This window comes from Staurois parvus, unplaced genomic scaffold (assembly GCF_062004578.1).
Source record: "Staurois parvus isolate SC_StPar_1 unplaced genomic scaffold, SC_StPar_1.0 ptg000719l, whole genome shotgun sequence".
Classification (NCBI taxonomy): Eukaryota; Metazoa; Chordata; class Amphibia; order Anura; family Ranidae; genus Staurois; species Staurois parvus.
The window spans coordinates 11,985,743-12,013,210 of NW_028318515.1; the positions used below are offsets into that span (position 1 = coordinate 11,985,743).

The following is a 27,468-nucleotide window of genomic DNA, read 5'->3' on the forward strand; positions in this document are numbered from 1 at the left end:
CTGAAGTTGGAGGTTATTTTAGTCGAACACCTATTTTGCACAAGATGTCAGCCATTTTCACAAGATCCTAGACTATATACAGTTCAGAGTAGACTGTACACACCCCTGCTAGTTTAATGTTCTTAGCTTATAGTGTTAGACTATTTTCTCTCTTGGTGATCGTTAACTCTCATGGTTGAATGTTCTTATAGTTTCTTTTGTACCAAATGCTATGTAATTTTAAATTTGCTCAGCAAAAGGCAACAAGGTAACTGTCACTCATATTACAAACATTACATGTAATATTCCTTATGCTTGCGTAAAACTTGAGACATTCTCAAAACAATCTTATTTTTTAAATAGACGTCTAAAATATATCCAATACCCAGCCCTTTTTTGTGGTTTTTTTTTTAATTTTGGGTAGTGTAAGAAATGGTTAAAACCCCCGTTACGGTTTTCTTTGCTCTCTGTGTTCACTTGGGGGAATTTCCTTTCACTTCCTGTTCCATAGACACAACAGCAAGCAGGACAAAACTCTCTAAAGTGAAGTACATTTTCATTTAGACATTTGTCACTAAAACCAGTTTTACCACTGGAAGCTTTTGCCTCTGGTCATATTTAAAATCAAAATTTAGAATTTTCCCTTACTTTTAACTCTGGTCCCAATGGTAATCAGGACAAATAAAGAGGATAATTCTCCCTAAACCTTCTCTACTCAAAAACTTAAAACAAATTTGCTTTAGGTACGCTTTAAAGGATGGATGAGCAAACCAATCAGAAATGGATGAGCAAACCAATCTGCACAAACAAGAATTCATAGAACTCCCACTGTTAAAACTGTCAGCCTGCAGGAGCAGTATTTTACTGTGCTGGAGAAGAATAGTTGGGTAGGGAAGTAAAGCCCACTCTTACTAGCAAGTTTGTTTTTGACAGCAATAGGTATTAGTTAGAAATGTTACATTTTAACACACCCCTGTTAAAATGTTAGGTTTCTGTGATGTAAAAAAATGAGACATCATTTCAGAACTTTTTCCACCTTGAATGTAGCCTATAAACTGTACAACTCAGTTGAACAACAAACTGAAATCTTTTAGGTGGAGGGAAGTAGAAATAAAAAACTAAAGTAATATGGTTGCGTAAGTGTGCACACCCTTAAATTAATACTTTGTTGAAGCACCTTTTGATTTTATTACAGCACTCAGTCTTTTTGGGTATGAGTCTATCAGCATGGCATATCTTGACTTGGCAATATTTGCTCACTCTTCTTTGCAAAAACACTCCAAATCTGTCAGATTGCAAGGGCATCTTCTGTACACAGCCCTCTTCAGATCACCCCACAGATTTTCGATGATGATGAAGTTACTCTTCATCATCATGATTCTGCCACCACCATGCTTCACTGTGGGTATGGTGTTCTTTTGGTGATGTGCAGTGTTGTTTTTGTGCCAAACATATCTTTTGGAATTATGACCAGAAAGTTCAACCTCAGTTTCATCAGACCATAACTCATTTTCCCGCATGCTTTTCGGAGACTTCAGATGTGTTTTTACAAAATTTAGCCAGCATGGATGGTTTTCTTCGTAAGAAAAGGCTTCCGTCTTGCCACTCTACCCCATAGCCCAGACATATGAACAATATGGGGGATTGTTGTCACATGTACCACAGAGCCAGTACTTGCCAGATATTCCTACAGCTACTTTAATGTTGCTATAGGACTCTTGGCAGCCTCCCAGACCAGTTTTTCTTCTCATCTTTTATCCACTCGCCTACAGGGCACTTATACCCCCTTCCTGCCCAGGCCAATTTTCAGCTTTCAGCACTGTCACACTTTGAATGACAATTGTGCGGTCATGCAACACTGTACCCATATGAAATTTTTTATCATTTTTTGAGCCAGATATATCTTTCTTTTGCTGGTATTTAACCACCTATGGGTTTTTTATTTTTTGTTAAACAAACCAAAAACCACAGAAAAGTTTGAAAAAAACCCAGTTTTTTCTTCGTTTTTGTTATAAAATTTTGTAAATAAGTGATTTTATTCCTTCACTGATGTGCGCTAATGAGGCTGCAGTGATGGGCACTGATAGGATGCACTGATAGACACTAATAGGGTGCACGAATGGGCACTGATGAGGAGGCACTGATGGGCATTGACAGGCATCACTGATGGGCACTGAAAGGCAGCACTCATATATGGCACTGATAGGCGGCACTGATAGGCAGCACATACTGGCACTGATAGGCAGCACTGTTAGGTGGCACTGGCTGACACTGTTAGGTGGCACTGATTGGCACTGTTAGGCAGTACATATAGGCAGCACTGATGGGCACTGATAGGCGGCACTGACTGGCATTGATAGGTGAAACTGACTGGCACTGATTGGCAGCACTGATAGGTTGCACTGACTGGCATTGATAGGTGGCACTGACTGGCACTGTTAGGTAACACTGAAAGGCAGCTCAGATGGGCACTGATATGTGGCACTGATGGGCACTGGCAGGTGGCATTGATGAGCACTGACAGGTGGCACTGCTGGGGCTACACAGATCATCAGGGCACACTGATCATCAGTGCCCTGATGATCAGTGTACACGCCCCCTCTGAATAAAGCCGATTACCGCCTTTCCTCTCCTCTCGAGCTGTTAGCGTGACAGCTCGTAAGGAGAGAAATACCGATAACCGGCATTTCCCTATTTACATGTGATCAGCTGTGATTGGACACAGCTGATCACATGACCGAGCTGCGCGGTTAGAATGGGAGGACGTCATATGACATCCTCCCAGAACAAGAGAACCGCCTTGCGCCCATCATTACCTTATATGGCGGGTGGGAGGCGATTAATCAATTTTGGAGGGACATTGCGCCGTATTTTCTCCACTTGATGTTGACTGTCTTCACTGTGTTCCATGGTATATCTAATGCCTTGGAAATTCTTTTGTACCCTTTTCCTGACTGATACCTTTTAACAATGAGATCCCCCTGATGCTTTGGAAGCTCTTTGGGGACCATGGCTTTTGCTGTAGGATGCGACTAAGAAAATGTCAGGAAAGACCTACTAGAACAGTTGAACTTTATTGAGGTTAATCAGGGGCACTCTAAATGATGGCAGGTGTGTACTGACTCCTATTTAACATGATTTTGAATGTAACGTTCTGAACACAGCTACATCCCCAGTTATAAGAGGGTGTGCACACTTATGCAACCACATTATTTTAGTTTCTGATGTTTACTCCACCCCCCTCCCCCAAATATTTCAGTTTGTTGTTCAATTGAGTTGTGCAGTTTATAGGTTACATTAAAAGTTCTGAAATTATTTATCTTTGTCTAATTTTTTCACATCACAGAAACCTGACATTTTAAGACTTTTGTGTAGACTTTTTGTATCTGTAAAATATATATATATAAAATAAAACCCTTGTGAAGGAAAAAAAACATTTGTGATTCCACTCCGCTCTTTTTCCAAATTTAACACCACAATGCACATACATGAATAAATTGCTTATTCATATACACAAAATAAAACAATAAACAGAATGTGCAGTGCTAAAAATACATGTAGGCTCCTCACTGACACGTTTCGTGCACACACACATTCTCAAAGGCGGCTCCCTTTGAGAATGTGTGTGTGCACGAAACGTGTCAGTGAGGAGCCTACATGCTGACATCACACTGCCAAAGCCGAGCATGGTCTATTAGCCATTCATGTAAGTTAGGACGCTTTGTTTTTTATGTTCTCCACATGGATTTTATTGCTATTTGAATAAAATACTACACTATGCACGTTTCCTTGGGCTCCGTGTATGGGCTTTTTTTTACTAAGGTGCATTATGGTCACTTCTGTTGGAATGCACTATGAGGAAGGAGTGAAGAAGGCCACCACAGATCTTATTATCATTTTGGGAGTATGTTTGCCAGATTTCTGGTGAGTGTATAGGGGTGAAGGTCTCACAGAAGAGGTGTCACCACTAGATTGTTGTCACTGATTTTCATGTTCATCAGTCAATGAACTTTATTATTTATTAGTCACTTTTCACTTTTTGGTGCTTATTGATGTATATTACTACTACTAATATTGTATACCCCACGGTTCATAATGTTGTTATATGATTCACTTGTATTTTGTGATTGCAAATTGTTATATACAATTTATATGTAGCATTTTTAGCGCTGCACATTCTGTTTATTTTTTTATTTTCGGTTGGTCACCTTTTAGTGATAGCAGATTTTTTTCATTTCCAAGCGCTCACTACACTCTGTTTATACACAAAATAAAACGTCCACATGAAAAAGAAAAAAAATAAATTCCCTCGAAAGTATATATATGGTTTGCACTTTACTTTGTTTAAATAGTTTTCACAATTTTTTATTTTGTTGTGTAGCACAACAGATAATTACCAATATTTGATAAGTAGTATATTATTGCATGAACTGTTTAACTACTTTGCTTTCAGACTCTATATCTATTTATTACATTTGTACAGGCAAAGTAAAACAGTAGTGGTATGTTGCAGGCCAAACTTACACTAAATACCACAGCTCCAGTCCATCTGTCAAGTTGCCAACACAGGAGACTGGTGGTCTGTTGCATTTTGTTGTACTTGAGAGAGATAAATAGATAGATAGATAGATAGATAGATAGATAGATAGATAGATAGATAGATAGATAGATAGATAGATACTACATTTACCAAAAAATAAAAACAAGTTAAACAAAAATAATTTTTACATCTATAATTGGTGCTGCCTCTATTCTAACTACTAGCTATTGCTAGTGTTATTACCTCTATTGCTACAAAAATTGACTCCTGTTTGGCTAAAGTAACAAAACAGGAACTAATCTGTTAAGATAAGGACGCCCTATTAAGAGAAAACACATTGATCCTACTATTTTTTTTTCCTTTATCCCTAACCCTTACAAGATACATTTCCAAGTCCAGAAAGGATGCAAAATGGCACGGTACAGGTTACATCTGCATTTTGTAGGAGAATTCTCTCTGCTAAAGCTAATTTGGAAGCAATACACTCAAATTACTGCCAGGGCACATATTAAGGTCTTCACCCCCAGTATTTCTAGCAGAGCCCTTTCTGCATATTGAAAGAGTTTTTAGAGCACACCTTCCTTGAGGTATTGTGTCACTAGGTGCTGAGAGATGGATGATAAACTGTTGGTAACCCAGCACTCTGGTTAGTGAGTCTTACTATTGCATAATGTGCTAAACTGTCCCATATCACTTTCCAAAGTGTAAGCAGTCTGTTTAAACCAACTTTACACTGGTGTTAATAAGATAAGCAGATAGTGTTACATCCTGCTGAAAAATGTGAAGATTATGCATGGCAAAATTTGACAATAATGGATTATGTGGAACTGGCTATAGAAAGAACATTTTATTATGGCTTTCCACAGCCAGACATTTTTTAAATAAGGACCCTTAGAGAGCCTCTCAATCTGCCAATAAGTGAATTTCATTTATCAGATCTCTTACGTAAAAGCCAAGTATAAATGGAGCGTATAAGATATGTATTTCTTTTGATGGCTGTAACCAATGTATTTATATTACTGTATATTTTAAGGGCCAACCCTTACATATATCTGAACAGGTTCAGTGAACTAAAATCAGGTTTTTCTTAGTTTGACAACTAGCAAAAAGCATTATATAAAGCTTGCTGGTGTCCTTGTCATAAAATCAATGGCAGAAGCATAATCAGAAGTAGCTCAAAGATGAACTTTCATGCTCAGTTAAACCAGAGAAACATAGTGTTTTAAACAAAAGCCAATTTGCTCTCTATGGAAAGTCATCTTGTGGCTTCTCTTAATAAGAAAAGATTGCAGATCAATGTTTTCAAATGAAAAAGTTCTCCCTAGCCAAAGCTAGACTCCTAGCATTGCTCTTTCCCACATTTAGCACATCCACAATTCCTACAAACATAAGTTAAATCATGCTCCAAAAAGGAAATATACTGCACTACCAACACTCACATTTTATGCTGTTCACAAAGTATGTAGAAATATTCACACAGGTTTCCAAGCACCAATAATTTGGTGTTCTAGAGATTGGAGAAATTGGAAAGCTGTGCTTTAGGAAATGTTTAATATCACTGTGATAGTGTTTATTGCCATAATAACATTGTATTTTTGTATTTTTCACCATGATGATAAATATAGGAAGCTAGTTTTAAGCTTAGGATCCCTAAGTGACTATTACTTTGTCAGGTGTGATACGTGTAAAAGTCATGTAGTAAGACTTTTGTGTCAAAATTGTGAAAAACTTTATGTTGAAATTCTGGTGCCAAAAAAACCATACCAAACCATGCTAGTTTAAAAATTAATGTACTGACTTAATGCTTTGTTCTTGAATTATTGCTATGTAAAAAATGTTGATCAATAAGGATGATTTGTTTTGTTTGCACAGCCGTTTTTCACTTGTGTGTGGTCCGATCAAGCGTGCATGCATATGATGCAAGCGGGAGAGATGAAGTATAACATCTGAAGAGGGAGCATTAGGGTTGCTCTTTAATGTAGAGCTGTTGTTGTTTTGGGTTGGGTAACCAGTGAGTGACATGGATACCTTGGAGTCTAGGTAGCATCTGGTCTACACAAGTAACAATCAGAAGAATGGTTTTTGCTGCATTATGCTCTCAAACCACAACCCTCAGGTTTCCTTCAAGAGTGACAATTGCCAGTCATGATATGCATGATGTTAAATTAAGAACAAGACAGTAGTATGTAAACTAGTAATGACAGGACAGCAAATAGATAAAATCATGATTTAGACACAAATAAGAAAAAGTAGCACTCAACAGATTTTCAGAAAAGGCATAGCTCGGGTTAGGTAGCACACAAGACAACAGTGAAATTTAAAAGACTTTCCAGGATCTTAGATAACGGAAATTGCAAAGCAAAATACCAAAGTGCCACAAAGAAATTGGAGGAATCTTTGAGTTCAAACACTAAGTGCAGTAAGCAAAATTTATATCTGAAGCTTTGTTACAAAAGTAAACTTGAAAGTGCCTGAGACACACTCTCAATTTAAACAAGTAGATGGCACAGATGTGTACCTAGGAGAAGCATGTCCAACCTTATGGTACAATACATTATGAGACATCTTTCTGTAACAGATTGTTTCCTTATATTTTTTCCAGTACATGGTCATATCACTAGCAATATCCAACATATTAATGCAACTAAAAGCTCACAATACACTATATGATCAAGCGTTTGTGGACGCCTGACCATCACACCTACAATATACAAGTTTGTTAAATATGCCATTCCAAAAATATGAGCATTGATACACAACTGAACAACACTTTGGGGCTATAACAGGTTCCACTGTGTCTGTAGGAATTTGGCCCATTTAGTAAAAAGAGCATTTGTGAGGTCTAGTGCTGATGTTGAATGAGGTCTGGCAAGCAACAGCCATTTGCGTATGTCCCAAAGATTTTCAATAGGGTTGAGGTCAAGGCTCTGTGAAGGCAACTCAGGTTCCTCCACTCCAAGCTCATCAAACCATATCTTTTTGGACTTGACTTTTGGACAGTTATGTCCTAAAACTGTCATCATAAGGTTGGAAGCACACAGTTGTTTAATATTTCTTTGTATGCTGTAACATTAACAAGAACCTTCATTGGAAACACCTGCACCTGCTTTTTACTTCTGGTGAGTGCATAGTGGTGGAGGAGCATCACAGAAGTCACAGAAGTCACCGTTATTACTGGTCACTACTGGTTCACACCACACGTTGGACTATTCTGGTCATTATTGGCACACAAGAATATTTTTTTGGAACACTTTAATACAGTCTGATAGTGAATTATATTCACATATTTGTTACCTTCTTTTTGCAATATGTTGGACATTTACATTTTGGTCATTATTTATACAATTTTGGTACACTGCAATACTGCATGGTAGTGTATTATGTTCACATTTTTTTTCACTTGTATTAGTGCTGCACCTTTTGTTTGTGTTTGTACAGTGGAAGTGGAGGGTTTGCCACATTGTGCCAGCTGCTTCCATATTTTACGTTTGTGCTCACTGTTCAATTTCATTAAAAACATTATATAAAATTAGCACCTGATCCACCACAAGTTTATATAAACAGAAACCATCCTCACATCTACAGGAAACAAGCACATGTAAGTAGATGAAACCCCAATGCGTTTACATTTTTCACAAAATCTTCATATGGAGACATGATGGTCAACCTAAGGTATGAATGCAGAGACATAATAACATCTACATACAAAACATGAAAGATCAATAGTAGTCATACCAGTGTATAATACTTACAGCTTGTACATTGAGAACTTTCTTTACAGTAAAATACTTAATGCTACAATGTGTCAATGAAGAGCAACATCCCAAAGGAGTGTTTAGCCAGGGGAGTACAAGGAGGTGCTGTAGGTCCCCACATGAATGCCCTGCACAAAAGGCCATACATCATTTAGTTACTCCATATAGCAGAGTAAACTAAACGTAATAACATATCCTTACTACCTGGATCTTACCACTAAATGGGGTTGTAGAGGGCTCAACAAGCCCATTTTCTAACACAGAGGTATATATGATTTTCTATAAATAAAAGAGCATACAAATATAATAAACTCTTAGTAGAAACTGATATAACAAATCAACAACAGTTTCTTAAAAGCATGTATTTTATACCTTCCATGTGAAGAAAAGATGTTATCGCCAAAAGGTATCTCCGAGAAGGGAGAACTGTAAAGACTGAAAATCAAATTGATTCACTAGCTAAATAGATTTATTCCATTATAGATACAAAACCTTCAATAAACAAAAGAAAAAAGAAAAGAAGGAAGGCCCCCCAATTAGATCTATCATTGAAAAGATGTTCCCATTAAAAAAATAAAGTAACAAAAACTGTTGATGTAACTTACCAAAAAGTCTTGCTCACACTTTTTGTATTCACCATCTATAGTATTCAACAAAATGGTTGCCAGACCGACCCATAAGGCTCTGCTCCTTATATATTTCCACTCATACAGTCACATATAAATCCAGGGCAAATCAAAGCCCTCCAAAATGGCACCAAACCAATCTAGGAACCATGTTCCAGTGAGGCAATCAAGAAAGATCACTTCCTGTGACCTACACCTTGTCACTTCCTGTCATGATGACATCACTTCTGGAGAATAATTGATTCCAAAGTATTGGAAAGTAAAATCTCAACCAGTTGGAGAATGACCCCTTATGGCGGATAAGTTCCTGCTTGAAGAGATCAGGGTACTTAGAAGAACTGACTATGAGACCTTTTTAATATCTGGGCTCGGTAGATCTATTTCTAATCTTTAACAAGTTATCATAGCTTAAAGATGTTGATCATATGCTATCAGTTTCAAGCATGATGTATAGTCAAATATATGCAGTCCAACTTTCAGGCACAGTTATATTAATAAAGGACTTTAAGTGATATCAAAGATAGGTCTTCCTTCTTCTTTCTTCCTGACCATTTTGCTGCAGCCCCTTTTCACTAATATGTAAGTCACATTGGTCTATTATTTTTTTCTAACTGATTGTACATCCAAGAAAAAAGTTTTCTGCCAATTCTATGGCAGTTAGCAGTTAATATGGTTCTAAGCTTATCCATACTAATAAAAATCTGTATAACTTTAAATCATCTAACTTGGATCACTTATAAACACAATTTCCTATGCAGAGTCATCATTTCCTTTTTGATATTTTGTATGTTACTTTAGGTCTTATGTGGTGAGTTTCTATCTAATTTTATTAGCAAATCATGTCTCATAACTGCATTGTATCATTTTTGCAAATGATTTTGTATTGAGAGATAGATGATGTGTAGGTGTGATAGCAATGGACTGATAGGGGCAAGATATTGATATTATTGGGAATATCATAGAATTCAGTTGTTTTTCGCAGGGGCTAAGGTGCAGTAAAGATGCTCTGTAGATGGACCTGTTCTTAGGCTACTGCCTCTCTGATGGTCTCTCAGAGAACACTCAGTGGATGGAAAAACTCTGGGGTGGGTATTGAGGGTCACCCAGTACAAAAGTTTATAACACAAAAAAGCTTTGTTATCTTTGTTCAATAATTACTTCAATTTGACCTTTTTGTGACATGGACTTTTGAACTGGGCACCAATCTATACCTAGGCCAAGTATGGGAGATATAATTGGATCACATCTAATGCTTAAGTTTTTTAAAATCTTTTTTTCCTTAAAAAGCATTTTCTGCCATGTGCTTAATTTTGTGAAGGCAGGGCAAAGTGACAGGTTCACTTTTTTCCCAGCTGCAAGTACTCACTTTTCTTTCCAATGGGAGTAAAGAAATTAAGCCCTATGTAAGTTTCATTTTGCTCCATTCTGAGCTTATACGGTACTGTACACCCCCAGAGACACTGCTGAGCCAAAAACCTGCCTCTAAGGTGGTCACATATATTATACTGCATATATTTAGCTTGTCTATTCTAACTTGATATTTTCTGAATGGCTGTCGTTGTCTGTGACACAATGTTGTTGTCCATATTGCTGATTAGTATTTATGATAAAAATATGTTTGATTTAGAAACTAAGTGAAAATGAATCTGCTGCATTCATGATGCATTTTTTTTTTAATTTTAGACACCTCGACTCTATATTGAAGCTGTCAACAATAGTAACCATGTCCACCTCTACTGTGCTTTTCTGGATTTCAGGTCAGTGATTATATCTGCATTTAGATACCATTAAATTAAAACTTTCTTAAGAGCAATATGAAAGCTGCCATGATGACCGCCTTTGAAAAAATGCTGGGTGCCTGGCTGTTATGTTGACTTTTTTGGAGTCCATCATTTTAAATCAGATGTCCTTATTTGTATACTTGTTTATGTTCTGTTTTTCAAGGGTTTTGTGAATCTTGTTACAAAAAAATTAGAGTCAAATTCCACTGAAGACTAGGAGGTGCGAATTTTTGTAAATTCTGGCCAATTTTAGGGCTAATCGACAAACTACTGTAAAAAAGATTGGGCAAAAAATGCAAAAAATATAAAAATAAAAAAAATACAGTTCAGTGCGGAGGGGGTCTTTTCATGTGGCTTGAAGTGCAATATTGAAAAAACACAAATACTTAGAATTAGGCTTTTTCAATTATTTCAAGTGGTTAAAAAAATCTCATGGCCACAGCAGCAGTGAGCCTGTGTCTCTTTTTTACAGCTGGCTCCCAATTTATGTATAAAATTGATCAAGAAATACTCACGTGGTGGCAAAGAGCAATTGGCTGGGGCTTGCAAGAACTGAGTTACTGCAGAGGATACAGCAGTGTAAAATGGCTAGCAGCAGAACAATTTTATTCAGGAAAAATAGGCCTAATTGGTGTTTACCTTTATTTATCTGTGGGTGGTGTGTGTGTGGGTGTTTGTGGGGGGGGTGTTGAATGCAAGTGAAATTATGTGAAACTGTTCTTGCCTTAATTTTTTTTCAAACAATGCAGTGGTTGCTGTGAACAAAAGGCAGCTTAGTTGCAAGCAAATGCTCAGCTTTAAGCACCGCCAAACTTAAAAAGGCTCTATCAGCATAAAATAAAAACTCGAAAACTCGAAAACGAAATCCCACTTTCTTCAAAGGGAAGGCTAGCAGAAAAAAAAATTTAATCTAAAAAAAGGCACTATCAACATAAAATCAAAAACAATATATCCCCTAAATAAATAAACCCCCTCCAAATACCATCCCCTAAAATGGGCATGGGTATGGACAAGGGAAGCCTTGCAGCAAAAAAAAAAAAAAAGAAAACAAAAGTTTGCTGTTAGCAAATAATAAACTTTGCACTGCTTAAACTGTGAACCCCTAGCTGTTTCTAACAATTTTGGTGTTTTAGGCTAGGCACCTACTATGCCCCTCCATGCTATTTCCTAACATAAGCATGCCACTACCTTTTACTTCTTTAACACAGTAGTGCTTATATATGTGCCCTTATTTAGTAAAACATTATTTTTTATTTGAATGCACTCATTTATACCAATCAGAAGTAATTTTTTAAGTGGACTATCTTCACAGAGTTGTTACAGATTACTGCAGTTCAAGGGAACGTATAGTGTATTTTCAGTGAGCAAATACTGTAAGTTATTATTAATACGTTGTATAAATAAAAGGACAACTGTATCTTTATCCAGAACTAACCTCTGTTCCTGTTCTAGTAATTTTCACTGTGTGGTCCTGCCTGTGCTGCACAGCCAGTCTTCTGAAAAACACTCTCCATCATGGCTTCTTCATTCTGTGCATGGGTGCCATGGGTCTATTCCTTTGGGGAAAGCCATACTCTGCAGGACCACTGGAGACCACCATGAGTATGGCTCCCAACAGCAAGGCCTGCGGTATGCATGAAAAGAATGACTTAGTCCAATCAGGGATGCTTTTGAAAGAAAGCCAGGCAGGCCCCCAAAAGGTTGCTGGAACAGGGACAGGGGAAGGTAGGAAAGGGCTACGCTGCCTTAAAGAACAACTGGAATTTTGCCTTAAAGTATAGTAAAGGCACAGCTGTCCTTTAAAGTCAATTTTGATATCACCACATCATCTCACATTTCACAAGGTTGCACTTCCTTTATTGTTATTTATTTTAAATATTGAGATTAGTAGATTAGTCACCAGATGGAGCCTTCACTGTCAAGTGATCTGTCTTTCTCCTATCAACTGTCGAGAAATATTATGAGCCACATGGGCAGTGCATTGTTTGTAATTGCAACTCATATTTGTGACAAAGACCAGTAACATAAACATTGTTGATTTTGTTTTAATTAAAGATTGGAGCATTTTCACTTAGCAAAGTGAATATTGTTGTCTTTGCTAAGTGAACATTTACTTAGACTGACACAGTGAACAAAGGTGTGTTCACTTCAGTTTTCAAATCATGTACAAGACCAAAGCCTGTTTGTTAAATTAACCTTTACATAATTGGGTGTTCAAAGTGTACAGTGCTTTAACCTATTTACTATGTTAAGTGAACATTCAGAGAACAGTCTCTAATTAAAATAAACATAATTGTGTAGCACAGCAATTTACAAAGCAGAGTCTAAATATGTAATACATAGATATGCCTGCCTTTAGGTACATATATAATTCATTCAGAGAGACAGGGTTTTTAAAACATTAACACATAATGTTAACACATATTCATCATATAGCCAGCTAATCTTTTTTTACATATCTTCTTTTCAATACTTATCTACACTGTGTGCACACTTATTAAGTGTTTTTTTTTTTTACTAAATCATCATTTTTATGCATATTGTACAACTCCAAGCTGTATAACCTTCAATGCTTATTGGATTCAAGCATATCAGGTGATGTGTATTTGTGTAATGAGGGAGGATGGGGTCTAAGGAGATCAACACCCTATATCAAGGTGTGCATAATTATTAGGCAGCTTCTTCTCCTCAAGCAAAATTGCCAAAAAAGAGATTTAACTGACTCTGAAAAGTCAAAAATTGTAAAACATCTTTTAGAGGGATGCAGCACTCGTGAAATTGCTACGATATTGGGGCATGATCACAGAACCATCAAAGTTTTTGTTGCAAATAGTCAACAGGGTTGAAAGAAACATGTTGAGAAAAAAAAATGTGAATTAATTGCCAAAGATTTGAGAAGAATAAAACATAAAGCTATCAGGAACCCATTATCCTCCAGTGCTGTCATATTCCAGAACTGCAACCTACCTGGAGTGCCCAGAAGTACAAGGTGTTCAGTGTTCAGAGACATGGCCAAGGTAAGGAAGGCTGAAACCTGACCACCACTCAACAAGACACATATGTTGAAACATTAATACTGGGCCAAGAAATATCTAAAGACAGATTCTTCAAAGGTTTTATGGACTGATAAGATGAGAGTGACTCTTGATGGACCAGATGGATGGGCCCATGGCTGGATCAGTAGCGGGCATAGAGCTCCCCCCCGATGAGGTGGAGTTGGGGTTCTGGTATGGGCTGATATTATTACAGTAATAATACTATATACGCTATATATTCACTGTTCTGTAATAGTATAAAAAAGGAGCAGAATTTAAAATTTTGTTGAATGAACAAATGTTTAAAAGTAATAAGCGATAAATAAGAAAACAACAGCAGTGAGCGCTAATCCTGATCCTGATAGCGGCTGAGCACTCTAAGCAACCAATAAAACTTAAAAGCAATAACATAAAAATAGTGCAGCGCTGAAATGGTGACAATATGACAGAAAAATAGTCCACTAAAAGTCTTGTTCATATGAACGTATCCAGTGTCAGATGTGAATTCAGAATTGGTGATCCGTGTGGAAATGGCTGGAAAACGCACTCACCAGAAGTAAGACACATAAACGCAGTGTGCATTTAAAGCTCATGGGTCATCAATCCAGAGGGAAGTAAAGCTGGTCCGATTACAGGAATGGTGGGTCACTCCTCCGTAAATGCAGCAACAGATCTTCCTTCTCACGATTAGAAGTAGAATTCCAAGATCCAGGTTCTGCAAGCAAAAGCTCCTTCATGGACATACTGAAGGTCTTCCGATGTAGCTGACATGGCATCCCACCAAAGCAAACAACAGATCCTCATGATGGAAGAAACCAACCATTGTCGTAAGCCACAGAGCCGCGTCACGGCACCCTGAGTATCTGTGGTCCTAACTCTACAAGTCTAAAGAGACTTGTAGAGTTAGGACCACAGATACTCAGGGTGCCGTGACGCGGCTCTGTGGCTTACGACAATGGTTGGTTTCTTCCATCATGAGGATCTGTTGTTTGCTTTGGTGGGATGCCATGTCAGCTACATCGGAAGACCTTCAGTATGTCCATGAAGGAGCTTTTGCTTGCAGAACCTGGATTTTGGAATTCTACTTCTAATCGTGAGAAGGAAGATCTGTTGCTGCATTTACGGAGGAGTGACCCACCATTCCTGTAATCGGACCAGCTTTACTTCCCTCTGGATTGATGACCCATGAGCTTTAAATGCACACTGCGTTTATGTGTCTTACTTCTGGTGAGTGCGTTTTCCAGCCATTTCCACACGGATCACCAATTCTGAATTCACATCTGACACTGGATACGTTCATATGAACAAGACTTTTAGTGGACTATTTTTCTGTCATATTGTCACCATTTCAGCGCTGCACTATTTTTATGTTAAATGTTTAAAAGTGATTGTGGTTTTTTATTCAGGAAAGTCCAAAATCGAAAGTTAAAAGCAAGCATTTTGTGAAGGACTTTAGAAAGACATTCATTAAGTCATCAAATGCACTGATGGGAATTCTTGTGCATATGTTCATACATATACAAAGTTGCATGCATGTTCATTTGAAAATCTACTAGCATATGGCCATCTTTACGTAAAGTCATATAATGCAGATCCAGTGTTCACACATGCCTGCCCTTACATTGTTCATCCTCCCCAACATGAGACAGAATTTCACAGTCAGGATGGAAGACAAACAAGATGGGCTTTAGCAATAAAATATTTAAAATAGCTCTCTAACCAGCCTCCAAGTACCAGGTTTAACTTTTAAATCAACCACTGTATCCCTGTTAAGACCCTTGGATTCTTGGTATAGACCACATACAATGCCTTTGACTCTCCAAGCTGAGCACCCGCCCTTGTTATTCAACTGTTAAATGCAAGAAGCTCATTAGGAAGTATATTGAGTTGATAATTTTCCATGGGAATTATATGTTGTGAAGTTTTTTTAAATCAACTTTTGGTTTTTATTTATCTTTATTTTTCTTAAAAGCCATATAGTGCTTTTGACTGTGACATATAAGATGGATCACAGGTAACATTTTTTTTTAACTCCTTCGCGCCTAAGTGTAAAACAAATCTTAACACCTAAGCACAATTTTCAACTTTGACATGTGTTAGTAAAACTGTACATATCATCACAACTACTTTGTACATCCAGGTGCATTATACCTTGTTTTTTTTTAGGACAAATTGGGCTTTCATTTGGTGGTAAATGGTAATGGATATCTCCTGATTTTTTTATTATCAAAGGAAAACTGGCCCAAAATAGTAAAAAAGAAACTTTTTTAATTTAGCTGTGTGTTTCTTGTTACTACCGTAACCTACCACCAAAGAACAACCCAAGATAAATTTTACAGCTCTTGTCAATCACAGCAATACCATATATGTGTATGTTATTTGTTGTTTGTACCCGTAGTACAGCCCAGAAACAATTGTGTGCATTTTGTTTTTTTGTTGTTTTTTTTTACCTAAAACACACTGACACCAATTTTTTTATCCCGACCTTTGACCCTAACCTTGACCCAAACACTAACCCTGGCACTGAACTAGATCTAACCTTGATCTAGGTATTTTTTCTTTTTTAATATTTATTTCTCTTTTTTTTTTTAATTTAAATATTCACCAATTTCTCATATAAAACACGTTTCATCATTACTTTAATATAACATACAAAATCGTCATTTATATCCCTTTCTATCTTTATTCCCATTACCCCCCCACCGCCTAATACCCCCCCACCCTACAAACCTACCCCCGCCCCCCTTAAAACCACCCACTCTGCATTTTTCCATTATATCTTTTCTTAAATATTTTCACATATCCCACTCTACTGCTTCATATATTTCACCTTGGACACAAAATCTTCCCATTTTCCCCACCTCCTATAATATAACCCCATCTTGTCTTCTTGCATATAATACAGTTTCTCCATCCTACATATCTTGTTCACTCTTTCCACCCAGTCCTCTTCTCTCGGCACCTCTGACCTATGCCAAAACGTAGGTATCAGACCCTTTGCCGCATTTAGATAATACCATATGCCCGAATCTTTGTATTTGTTCACTGATAGTTCTGTACTGTGTAATAGACACAACTCTGAATCCAATCCTATCTTTATCCCAGATATTATCCCAATCAAATGTACCATTGTCCCCCAAAAACCTTGAATCTTTGGGCACTCCCACCATATGTGATATAACGTACCTATCTTTCCACACCCCCGCCAACACTCCAGTGTATTCTCCCCATTCATCTTATATTCTACGTTCGGTGCAATGTGCCATCTTGTTAAACACTTATAATTTACCTCCACACCTCTCATGCTTATATTCTCGTGTGTTAGTCTATATATTTTCCTTTCTTTGTCTTCATCTATTTCTATTCCCAAATCCCTTTCCCATTTTACTATATACATCGGCTTTGCGTGTGTGTCTAACTCAGTGAGAATTTTATAAACTTTAAACTTTTTATAAACAAAAGTTTATAATTTTTTTAACAAACAGTTGTTTTTTTCTCTATGCAAGGATAGAGAGAGAGAGATACAATGTATGTCTTTCCTCCATTCAGAGAGGAAAAAAAACAAGGGGGGTGGGCTGTACAGTGACTGATTACTGTGATAGTCAATCAGAGGCTATCACAGCGATCATGTGACCTAGAATTGGGAGTCCTGGGTCCCAATCGTTAGAATGGGTCCCGGGCTCTCAGTGACACCCCGGTCTTTGTGCTGGGAGCGTGCTGTGTGGTGCATTCCCAGCACAAAGACAAGTATGCTAATATGCGGCCCCACGGAAAAAAGCCCAGTTCTGTGAGGCTGCATATTTGTGATGTCGGCGTGAAGGGGTTAATTCTATAAACATCAATGTCCTGAAAATAACATAACACCTGCAGACACTGTTATGCTTTCTATTTTTCATGATGTAAGATTGTGGAATTCTGTCTTTCATTCTAATATATTTTGGATGCTAAGGAAGTTTGAGGAGTTTTTCATTCATATGCTGTTGATAGTTTACAGCATTCTTGACAGTCTCATTTAATAACTTAAAGCTTAATCTAAAAAGTTATGGCCCTACATTGCCCAATCAGATGCAGTTTTTTTTATTGTTCCTAATTAACATTTAGTTAAATCTGATTGGTATGTTTTACCACTCATCTTTGCTTTTTCCATTATCTTTTTACATAAGCCAAAATATAGTGTTTCCACATGCCTGTATTACACAAATGTTAGGTCACATTACTTTCACATTATGTAGATCAAATAAAGATATACGGAAATTGAAGTTTAAGTAATTTTGACACTAATTTTCCAGTTTCAACACATGTTCCCTTATAACAGCCTAACGGGAATAGCAGCCCATTCTCTATTCACCAGTATTTGCACGCATTAGCAATTCCAATAATATGGCACATCATTTAGTTGTCGAATAAAACTCGTCTACCAAGTGATGTGTTTACACAGCCATTATTTTTATTGTGGTGATTTCCCAGTCGGTTTTGCTAAAGTGTGTAAGAGGCTGCTAGGGGCAATGAAATGAAAAAGATGCTTAACCCCTTTGTTTTGTTTGATGTAAGTGCATGAGACTTTGCTAGCAACTAGCAGAGTGAACAACAGCGACATATAAATGGTGGAGAAAATGTACTCACAACAGGAGTTAGGAAAGACCAGGAGCAAGTGGTCATGTCAACCAGGGGGGAGCTGCCCATTCAGTCTCAACCACAGTTCAGACTGAATTATGCTTGTTCAGAGATTCAGAAGCAGAATGTAATCAAAGGGGTAGGGATTGTGTAAAAAACTGTGAGGTGCCACCCTCCCCCAATATTCATATGTGACTCTTCAGGTCTTGTATAGGTTTTTAAAAAAGCAATACAAAAGTGGGGTCCCCCCAAACTCCATGCCAGACTCTCATCCAAGCATGCAGCCTGGATGGCCAGGGAAAGGGGTGACAAGTGTGCCCTTTCAGAACAAGCCTGCCCTCAACATGGGGAGTACTTTGCTAGGGGGCAGCCACCTGGAAAAGCATCTTGTCCAAATGGTGATGAGAAGGGCTTCTTCCTCAAAAACCTCGGCCTAATGGTTGTGGTGGGCTGTGGGTTATCAGAATCTGGAAGCCCCGTTATATATAGTTTGCATACATCACTCAGTTGTACCAATGCACAAGTAGAATTAGGGCATCCTCCAGGCATGGTACCTAAAGGAATTTAGCATTTTTAATATATACAATTAAGCATTATTAAAACCAATGCTTCCTGTCAAATGGAATTATTTATTTTTTGCTTTGGTATATGTTCCCCACGGCAATGTCCAGAAGCCCCCTGTGCTTTGAATATTAGCCCTTGAATATGGCTGGAGACTAGCCATTGCTGTTTTTAAACATTCGGCTCCCATTTACTTCAATGGGAATTGGACTCATCCCCCAAACTTATATAATGTTCGCTGAGCCAACCTCATACCGAACCCTGGTATGTTCATGTCATTCTTAATATTAACTGTGATTTTCTATAATTTCACCTGACGATTTGACGGAAAGGAATTTTTGCATTGCAAAGATTGGACAGGAAAGGTGAAAACCTTACTAGGTTAGATAAGAAAGACAGGAGCTCTGAAAGCCTTATGTATAGCCTTAGACCAGAGTGGAAAAAGCTGGGTCATGTTGGGGTCTTAAAGACTCGTGGAGCAGTATAAAAGTTTATGTGCTGCAGGATGCTTTTTTTGCCATTCGAAGCTTGAGGACCCACATTCTTCAAGGGGTGCTTTTTTTATAAAGCCAAAAAGCAAGAATCTATGGCCCCGTCTATGGTCCAAGGTGGTGCTCTTGGTGTGAGTTACACGTGTACAAGTAATAATACATGTTCAAAACAAATATAATTATTTGTGCGAGAAAATCCAGAAAAATGTTCCAACTAATTGTATGTTCACAGGAAATAGTGCACACTCTTTCCATGATCCTTTACTCCATCCAATGTGTATTAAAACACCACCTTAGTGCACAAGTGCATGCGCCCACACTTTCTGAGTTGAACCCCATTATAAACACAGGAGGTCAAACAGCACTTTAAATCTCTCCCTCTTGCCCAGTTCAGACTCCTCTCCACAGGATTAGAGAGTTTTTCTCATTGAAACACTCATAAGATAGAAGTAGAAGACTCCATAGTGTAAAACCATATTTATTGGTAAAAAGAAAAAATTGCACCCACAGACTGACTCTTTAAAATTATATCAGCATAACAGCAACCGGCTCTGAGTACAAGCGAGTGAAGACGAATCCAAGATGACATTTATGCCCAGCCCGATGTGATGATGTCACTTAGCTCCTCCCACCTGACTAGTTGAGTCCATACCAGACTTTCTCAAAGAAACTTATTATTATTATTATTATCATAATCATTATTATTATTTTGAGTGTGTGATGACTACCCTTTTAGTGGTAGCTGCTCCTAGGTAACATATCTTCTTTATGTAGCTTTAGGTTTTTCCACTTGCACACCGGGTGGGCTATATTAAGGTGTGCTAGTAGCACAGGGATTTCCTTTTTTTATTCACGTTAGCAAAAAATGAGTGATACATTGAGGTTTTATGTGGTTTTTGGTCAGCTAAGTGTGTTGAGGGTATCAGAGGCATATCCCCCGTTTTAAATTGAGAAGCCATTATCCACCCTGAGGTAGTCACAGTGCTTCAATTTTATTTTAATTGGCCAGCTGCTCCTGGCAGATCCCCACTCTTACTTGAGAACTTCCTAGGTGGAACAGTTAGAGCAGTCAAGTTGTTCTCAGGAATCCTCAAGTTAGATGGGCAGACATAGCTCCTGAGGATCTAGCGGCACCAAGGCAGCATTTTTCTAGAGAAGTATGAAGACTGTTTTGTCCCATTTGTTAAGTTAGAACAGTTAGTTCCTACTTTAAAATTTATAAAAGGGTTTTGCTATATTCTCTGTTAAAGTAATCAAACGTAGGTATAGTGTTCTGGGGCAGAAGTGTTGGATGAAGAACTTTGGTTCACAGCTCATTTACAGTACATTTACACAGTCTAAGTGGTCTGCGACCAAGTTCTTAAGACAGACATTTTTCAGAGCCCCGGATGATTTTTATTATTTAGAAGCACTTGTTATGGTACTCGTACAATAATAGAAATTCAAATTTCAGTTGAGTTTACAGAAGAAATCACCATCTACATGATGGCATACATTTTCCCTATTCAGAATATGTGTTAAAGATGTGAGAATGTTTCCATTTTCTAGATAATTTTGCCAATTTTTTAGATCAGAATCCACAAAGATGATGTTCACTTTTGTCCTGTCAGAAATACAACAATGTAATTTCTTGTCTTATTGATAAATACAAAGACACAGAAGAACATGGTTCAATTAAATGTTTAGCGACATGATATGACCTTTAAATTTTAAAACAGTGATAAAACTGTGTTTCATGATGACTCATAGGGTAGATCATAATCAGTTGTCTTTGATCTGCCTTACAGCTCTGGTTCTGGCATTTGGTCTAGTGAAGGATGCATTCGAGTTGAAGGAAACTTGAATTACTCCATATGTCGATGTAATCATCTCACCAACTTTGCCATTCTGATGCAAGTTGTACCAGTCAAGGTAAGGAAAATATAAAATTAGAACTATTCCTCGTTGGGATATAATGTTCCAAAAATAACATTTTGCCATGGGCTGAGTATGTCATGTATGCTGTATTACTCCTTATTAGCCAAACTTGTTTTTTTAACAGATACCAGAAAGAAAAGCCATTATTTGAACAATCCCACTATATGTACCATGGAGTGGCTATTTAATCCCAATTAGTTTTTTTATGAATGATTTATCATTACAAATTTAGCAAAATATCCATGGCATCCTTATAAATGTGTTCATCATGCACCCGTGTATCCTGTCATTTGGTGATAAGATACATGACAGAGTGACAGTGTTACAGTGACAGTACCCACATCTCATTATATTCCACAAATAGCACAATGATTTTACAACATGTAGCAGGACTACTAGAAATTTACTTTCAAGGTGAAAAAAAAAATACTCCAGGATAATTTAATAATTTGCAAGGATTTTAGGCAAGCGTCACTGTAGAGTGTTGCTTCCTGCTATTAATTTAAAACTTATAGACAGATTCCAGTCACTTCTTACTTCCTGAGTGCTAAGTGGGGGTCTACCTGTTATAATCACATAGTCAGTTCTTGTCAGTGGCATCACTAGAGTCTTGCACCCAGAGTATGTCCCCCAGTATGTCCCCCAGTGACTCCAATCCACACCACATGCTCACCATTAGCTTCCTTTAGCTCACAGAGGTGCACAGGCACTTCATGGCCTGCTACTCTGGTAACTGTCAAACAATCAACAGACAGTGAAGGGCAAAAAAGACACAAAATGAAGACTGCAGCACAGTGAAACGGCAATTTAATTTTATGTTGGTAAGGCTGCTTGCCTGTGCATAAGTCCTACCCCCTAATTTTTATGCAGCTGCCCGTGTCCCAGACAGGGTTCAGCGATGAATGCCTGTATTGAGGCCTGAAAAGTCAGCCATTTAGGCAACTTTCTCTTATTAGTCCTGGGCTTAAGGAAGAGTCAAGAAGTAACAACTTAGAATTTTTTTTCAGTACTGGATATCAGTGTATTTTTAGTGCTAGCCATCAGTGTAATATGTACTTTTAGTGCTTGGTTTCAGTGCAATCAGTATTATCAGTGCCAGGTAACAGTGGGATATACACTCATTGGCCACTTTATTAGGTACACCTTGCTAGTGCTAAGAAAATATCCCTCACATCATTACACCACCACCAGCCTGAACTGTTGATACAAGGCAGGATGGTTCCATGCTTTCATGTTGTTTATGCCAAATTCTGACCCTACCATCTGAATGTCGCAGCAACCAGTTTCCCATTCTCTTCTGACCTCATCAAGGCATTTTCGTCCACACAACTGCTGCTCACTGGATATTTTCTCTTTTTTGGACCATTCTCTGTAAACCCTAGCGATGGCTGTGCGTGAAAATCCTAGTAGATCAGCAGTTTTTTAAATGCTCAGACCAGCCTGTCTGGCACCAACAACCATGCCACGTTCAAAGTCATTTAAATCCCCTTTCTTTCCCATTCTGATGCTCAGTTTGAACTTCAGCAAGGCCCTTTCACCACGTCTACATGCCTAAATGCATTGAGTTGCTGCCATGTGATTGGCTGATTAGCAATTTGTGTTACCAAGCGATTGAACAGGTGTACCCAATAAAGTGGCCAGTGAGTGTATATTATCAGTGAAATGTGTAATGTAAGTGCCACGCATCAGGGAAATACTGCATGTTGCATATTGTATTTTGAAGCTGTAATTCCAATGTGAAAAGTCACAGTCACTCTGGAATTTTAGTGGATTGTGAGAAATATCTGACACCCGTTTACCTCCTATTTAACGGTTGTGATTTAAAAGATTTTATATTGGAGCATGGGGTATTACTGAATAATGGAGGACAGTAATTATGGAGAGCAGATTGGTAACATTGAATATTTTAGTCATGCTTTGTGTCGTTTGCTGTGTGCAGTGTCATATCTTTTGTGTGTTCCTGTTATTTTGAACTGCAGAGCACCTCTAGTTCTGATTTTCTAATAGGAGAAAACTGAATAGGAATTTATATATGTGCCATGTTGGAATAGTTACTAACAATATTTAAAGTATATGTAAAACCTCACCTTGTAAAATAACCCATTCCGTTTAACATGGAATCAAAAGGCAAAACATTTATGTACACATATAAAAAACATTCTAAATATTTTTTCCCCTTTTTTAATAAGTGATCACATTCCATCTTTTCTCATCTGCATAATGAGCCCAGGGAGGTGAAACAACAGAACACTGATCTTCCCAGTAAATGACTTTGTGAGGGGGGGCGTGTCAGCACAAGTCTGATTATTAAAGGAGAGGATGATGAGTTCCCAGCGCAGCTAGAGAACTGGTGTGTTCTCCTGCTTAGTCAGTTTTTAATCAGAAAACAGAGGGACTGGCAGGAACACCAGGGATTTCACACAAAGTAAGCGATACAAAAAGGACAGGATACCTTTTCATACAAGTACATGGTACAGCAGGCACATATCAGTAATATAAAATGTTGGATTTACATATTCATACCTAAGTTTTTCTTGCAGTTCTGGAAAATCTTATCTGACTGCAGATTTAAACAATGTGGTAATTTTGGATAATATGAAATTACAAAATTATTTGTATAGCAGTTATGTAAGGTCTATTACAAAAGTGGGTATTTCCTTTAACCGCATGCCGCCCAGCCACTGTACATATACGGCGGCAGGGCGGCACTCACAGGCAAAACCACGTTTTAAGACGTGTGTTTTGTAAACAAATAGGGGGCGCGAGCAAGGCGCGCCGTCGCCCTATTTGTTCCGCGGTTCTCTGCCGCAGATGTGAGTCGCCGGGTCACAGCCACTCCTTAGTGGCTATGTCCCGGCGATTGGCGGCAAACAGTGACAGAGAGCACAGCTGCAGTAGCTGTGCTGTCTGTCACTTCCCTGTCAGCTTGAGGATGAGCTGATCGAGAAAGAAGAGTTTCTCTTTCTCGATCAGCCTTGTCCCGCCCAGTACACACCCCGCCCCCTAGTAAAACACTCCCCCTCGCTCCTATAACCCTTCCCTGCTAAATAAAGTTAACCCCTTCCTCCCCAGTGCCATTAGTACAGTGTCAGTGTTTTTTTTTTTGCACTGATCACTGTATTAGTGTTTTTGGGGATGTCAGTGACCCCAAGTCAGTACCCCCCAATGTCAAAATGTCCGCCGCAGTCCCGCAGTCCTGCCATAAGTCACTGGTCGCCGCCATAATTCGCTGATCGCCGCCATTATTAGTATTAAAAAAACCTCCTAAAAATCCCAGTATCTTTCCCGCCATTTGTAAACGCTATAACTTTCACGTAAACCAATTAATTTACACGTATTGGGTTTTTTTTTAGCAAAGACATGTCGCAGAATGCATTTTGGCAGAAATTTATGACTAAATTTGATTTTTGCATTTTTTTTTTTACTGGACATGTTTTATAGCAAAAAGTCCAAAATATTGTTTTTTTTCCCTCAAAATTGTCAGCCTTTTTTTTATAGCGCAAAAAATAAAAACCGCACAGGTGATCAAATACCACCGAAAGAGAGCTCAATTTGTGGGTAAAAAAAGGATGTAAATTTCATTTATGTACCATATTGCATGACCGCGCAATTGTCCGTTAAACTAGCGCAGCGCTGTATAGCAGAAAAATGGTGTAAATTGCAGTATCTATACCATAGTTTGTAGACGCTATAACTTCCACACAAAGTAATCAATATACACTTATTGGGATTTTTTTTACCAAAAACATGGAGCAGAATACATTTTGGCCTAAATTTATAACCAACTTTCAGTTTACTATATATTTTTTATAGCTGAAAATAAAAAATATTGTTTTTCTTCAAAATTTTTGGCCTTTTTTTGTTTATAGCGTGAAAAATAAAAAGCGCACAGGTGATCAAATTACACCAAAAGAAAGCTCTATTTGTGTAAAAAAAAGGACGTACATTTCGTTTGGGTGCAGCATTGCATGACCGCGCAATTATCAGTTGAATAAGTGCAGCGCCGAGTAGCAAAAAGAGGCGTGGTCATTAAGGGGGGTAAATCCTCTGGAGCTCAAGTGGTTAAAGCATGCATGATTTTTTTACCTGCCAACAGATTTGTCATTATGTTCAGCCACTCTTAATATTTACACACCCCAGTTCTTGTGTCAGGTGCCTGCTCATCGAATTATTTAGGCGTATCATCACACTGCTGAAATTATTCATGCCTTTCTCTTCCCCCGAAAACTGCTCAAACACCTGTCTCTCCCATTTCCAATGCCTGAACGTGTATTAGATTAGCATTATGGAGAAAAACAGTAGCTCTTAATTTGTTTACATTGCATAATGTTCTATTCTCAGTCTTCTATCTGTTGTTCAGGAGAATGTAGGAAATATTTATTCAGTTGTACCACTAGCATTTTAAATACATTAAATGATTAGATATTTTAAACACATGTATGAGTAGACTTTTAAAGTGATATTAAAGTTTATATATATTTTTTTCAAATAACAAGCATGTTATACTTATCTGCTCTGTACAATGGTTTTGCACAGGGAAAGCCCAATCTTCCTCTTTTTGGAACCCCCCGCCGGATCTCCGGGCTCCTCTGCCTTCACCAGTGCCCCCAATAGCAAGCCACTTGCTATGGGGGGGGGCACTGGTGCGTGCTCGCTCCCGAGACCCACTCTATGCGCTGATAAGACACATAGAGCCACTACTCAGCCCTGTCCCCTGCTCCCTCCTTACTGGCTGCCATTGACAGCAGTGGGAGCCAATGTCTCAGCCAATGAGGAGAGAGATATCCGGGACAGCTGAGGCTTCCGTGCACATCGCTGGGTCAGGAGGGGGCTTAAAATAGTACTGAGGGGCTGTGGGGGGAGCGGCACACAGAAGGTTTTTTACCTTCATACATAGAATGCATGGATGTAAAAAAAACCCTCAGCTTCAAGTTCTGCTTTAACTGCTTGCCGACTGCCCTATAGCAGAAATACTGCTACAGGGCAGCAGCGGTGCACAAAATCACATATACATATGTGATTTTGCATTTCCGGGTAGGGGGTGTACACGAGTCGCGCACACGCCCTACCCGCACCGTCATTCACGGCCCGCTGCTGTTAATCACTGGGCCCCGGCGCCCGGTGATTTCCGAGGATCTCCAACGGGGAGGAGGACTGTTTTGTTTGCTAACAGTCCTCCTCCCTGTCAGCTTGGGCACACTGCTCTGGATGGCTGTGCACAGCCATCCAGAGCAGTGTGATTACAGTAAATCATACACATCCTGCCCCCTAGTAAAACACTCCCAGCACACAGTTAACATTTTGATCGCCCCTCATGTTTACCCCTTCCTGCCTGTCACATTAGTACAGTGTCAGTGCTTTTTTTTTAGCACTGATCACTGTATTGGTGTCACTGGGGATGTCAGTGACACCAAGTCAGTTCCCCCCAGTGTCAGAATGTCTGCCGCATTCCCGCTATAAGTCGCTCATCACCGCCATTACTAGTAAAAATGAAAACATAAAATCCCAGTACATATACCACCATTTGGAAATGCTATAACTTTCACTCAAACCAATTAACTTACACATATTGGGATTTTTTTTTAGCAAAGACATGTAGCAGAATACATACGGGAATGTGGCTCTCCTGCATCGCATTCCTGTGTGAACGAGCACTTAAAGTATTACTAAAGGCAAAACTTGTTTTTAGTTCTGGATAGAGAGGAGAGATTAGAACATCTGTCAGGTTTTTATTGCTGTCTGTGCCCCCGTTAGGGAGATTCATCCTCTCTATTTGCCCTGTCTATCATTATCATTGAAAGTGAAAGTAAAAGAAAATCCCAAATTTTGGGCAGTCCCCAGAAAAGTAATAGAGGGGAAATCCTCCAATGAATTCCTTTAATTTGCAGGGATTTCCTCTCACCTCATGTTTGGCTATGGGACAGGAAGTGAAGGGAAATCCATAACTACAAAGCATTTGTACTGGGCTTGATCCTGTTCACTGTCATCTGAGACATAATTCGTTTTTTACTATGAGCCTGCAGACCATTCACTATCATCTATGACAGACATGATATGACTATCATCCAACAAACATACTTTCTTTTTTAGTTTACCACCTATGTGCATGAGACAAAAAATAATTTGAAATGAAACCTAGAACAAATGTTGTATCTTCCAAAAAGGAAGT

At 38.4% G+C, this 27,468-nt stretch overlaps 1 protein-coding gene across 2 annotated transcripts in view; it reads left to right on the forward strand.

Annotated features, from left to right (window-relative positions):
* The window catches only part of ADGRD1 (adhesion G protein-coupled receptor D1), an 827,296-nt gene that overhangs the window by 368,551 nt on the left and 431,277 nt on the right, over positions 1–27,468 (forward strand). For both annotated transcript variants that reach the window (XM_089653751.1, XM_089653752.1), the window contains 2 exons: positions 10,584–10,657; positions 21,170–21,293. In XM_089653751.1, the coding sequence (XP_089509877.1) occupies positions 10,584–10,657; positions 21,170–21,293 (198 nt within the window). The remainder of the gene's footprint in view (positions 1–10,583; positions 10,658–21,169; positions 21,294–27,468) is intronic.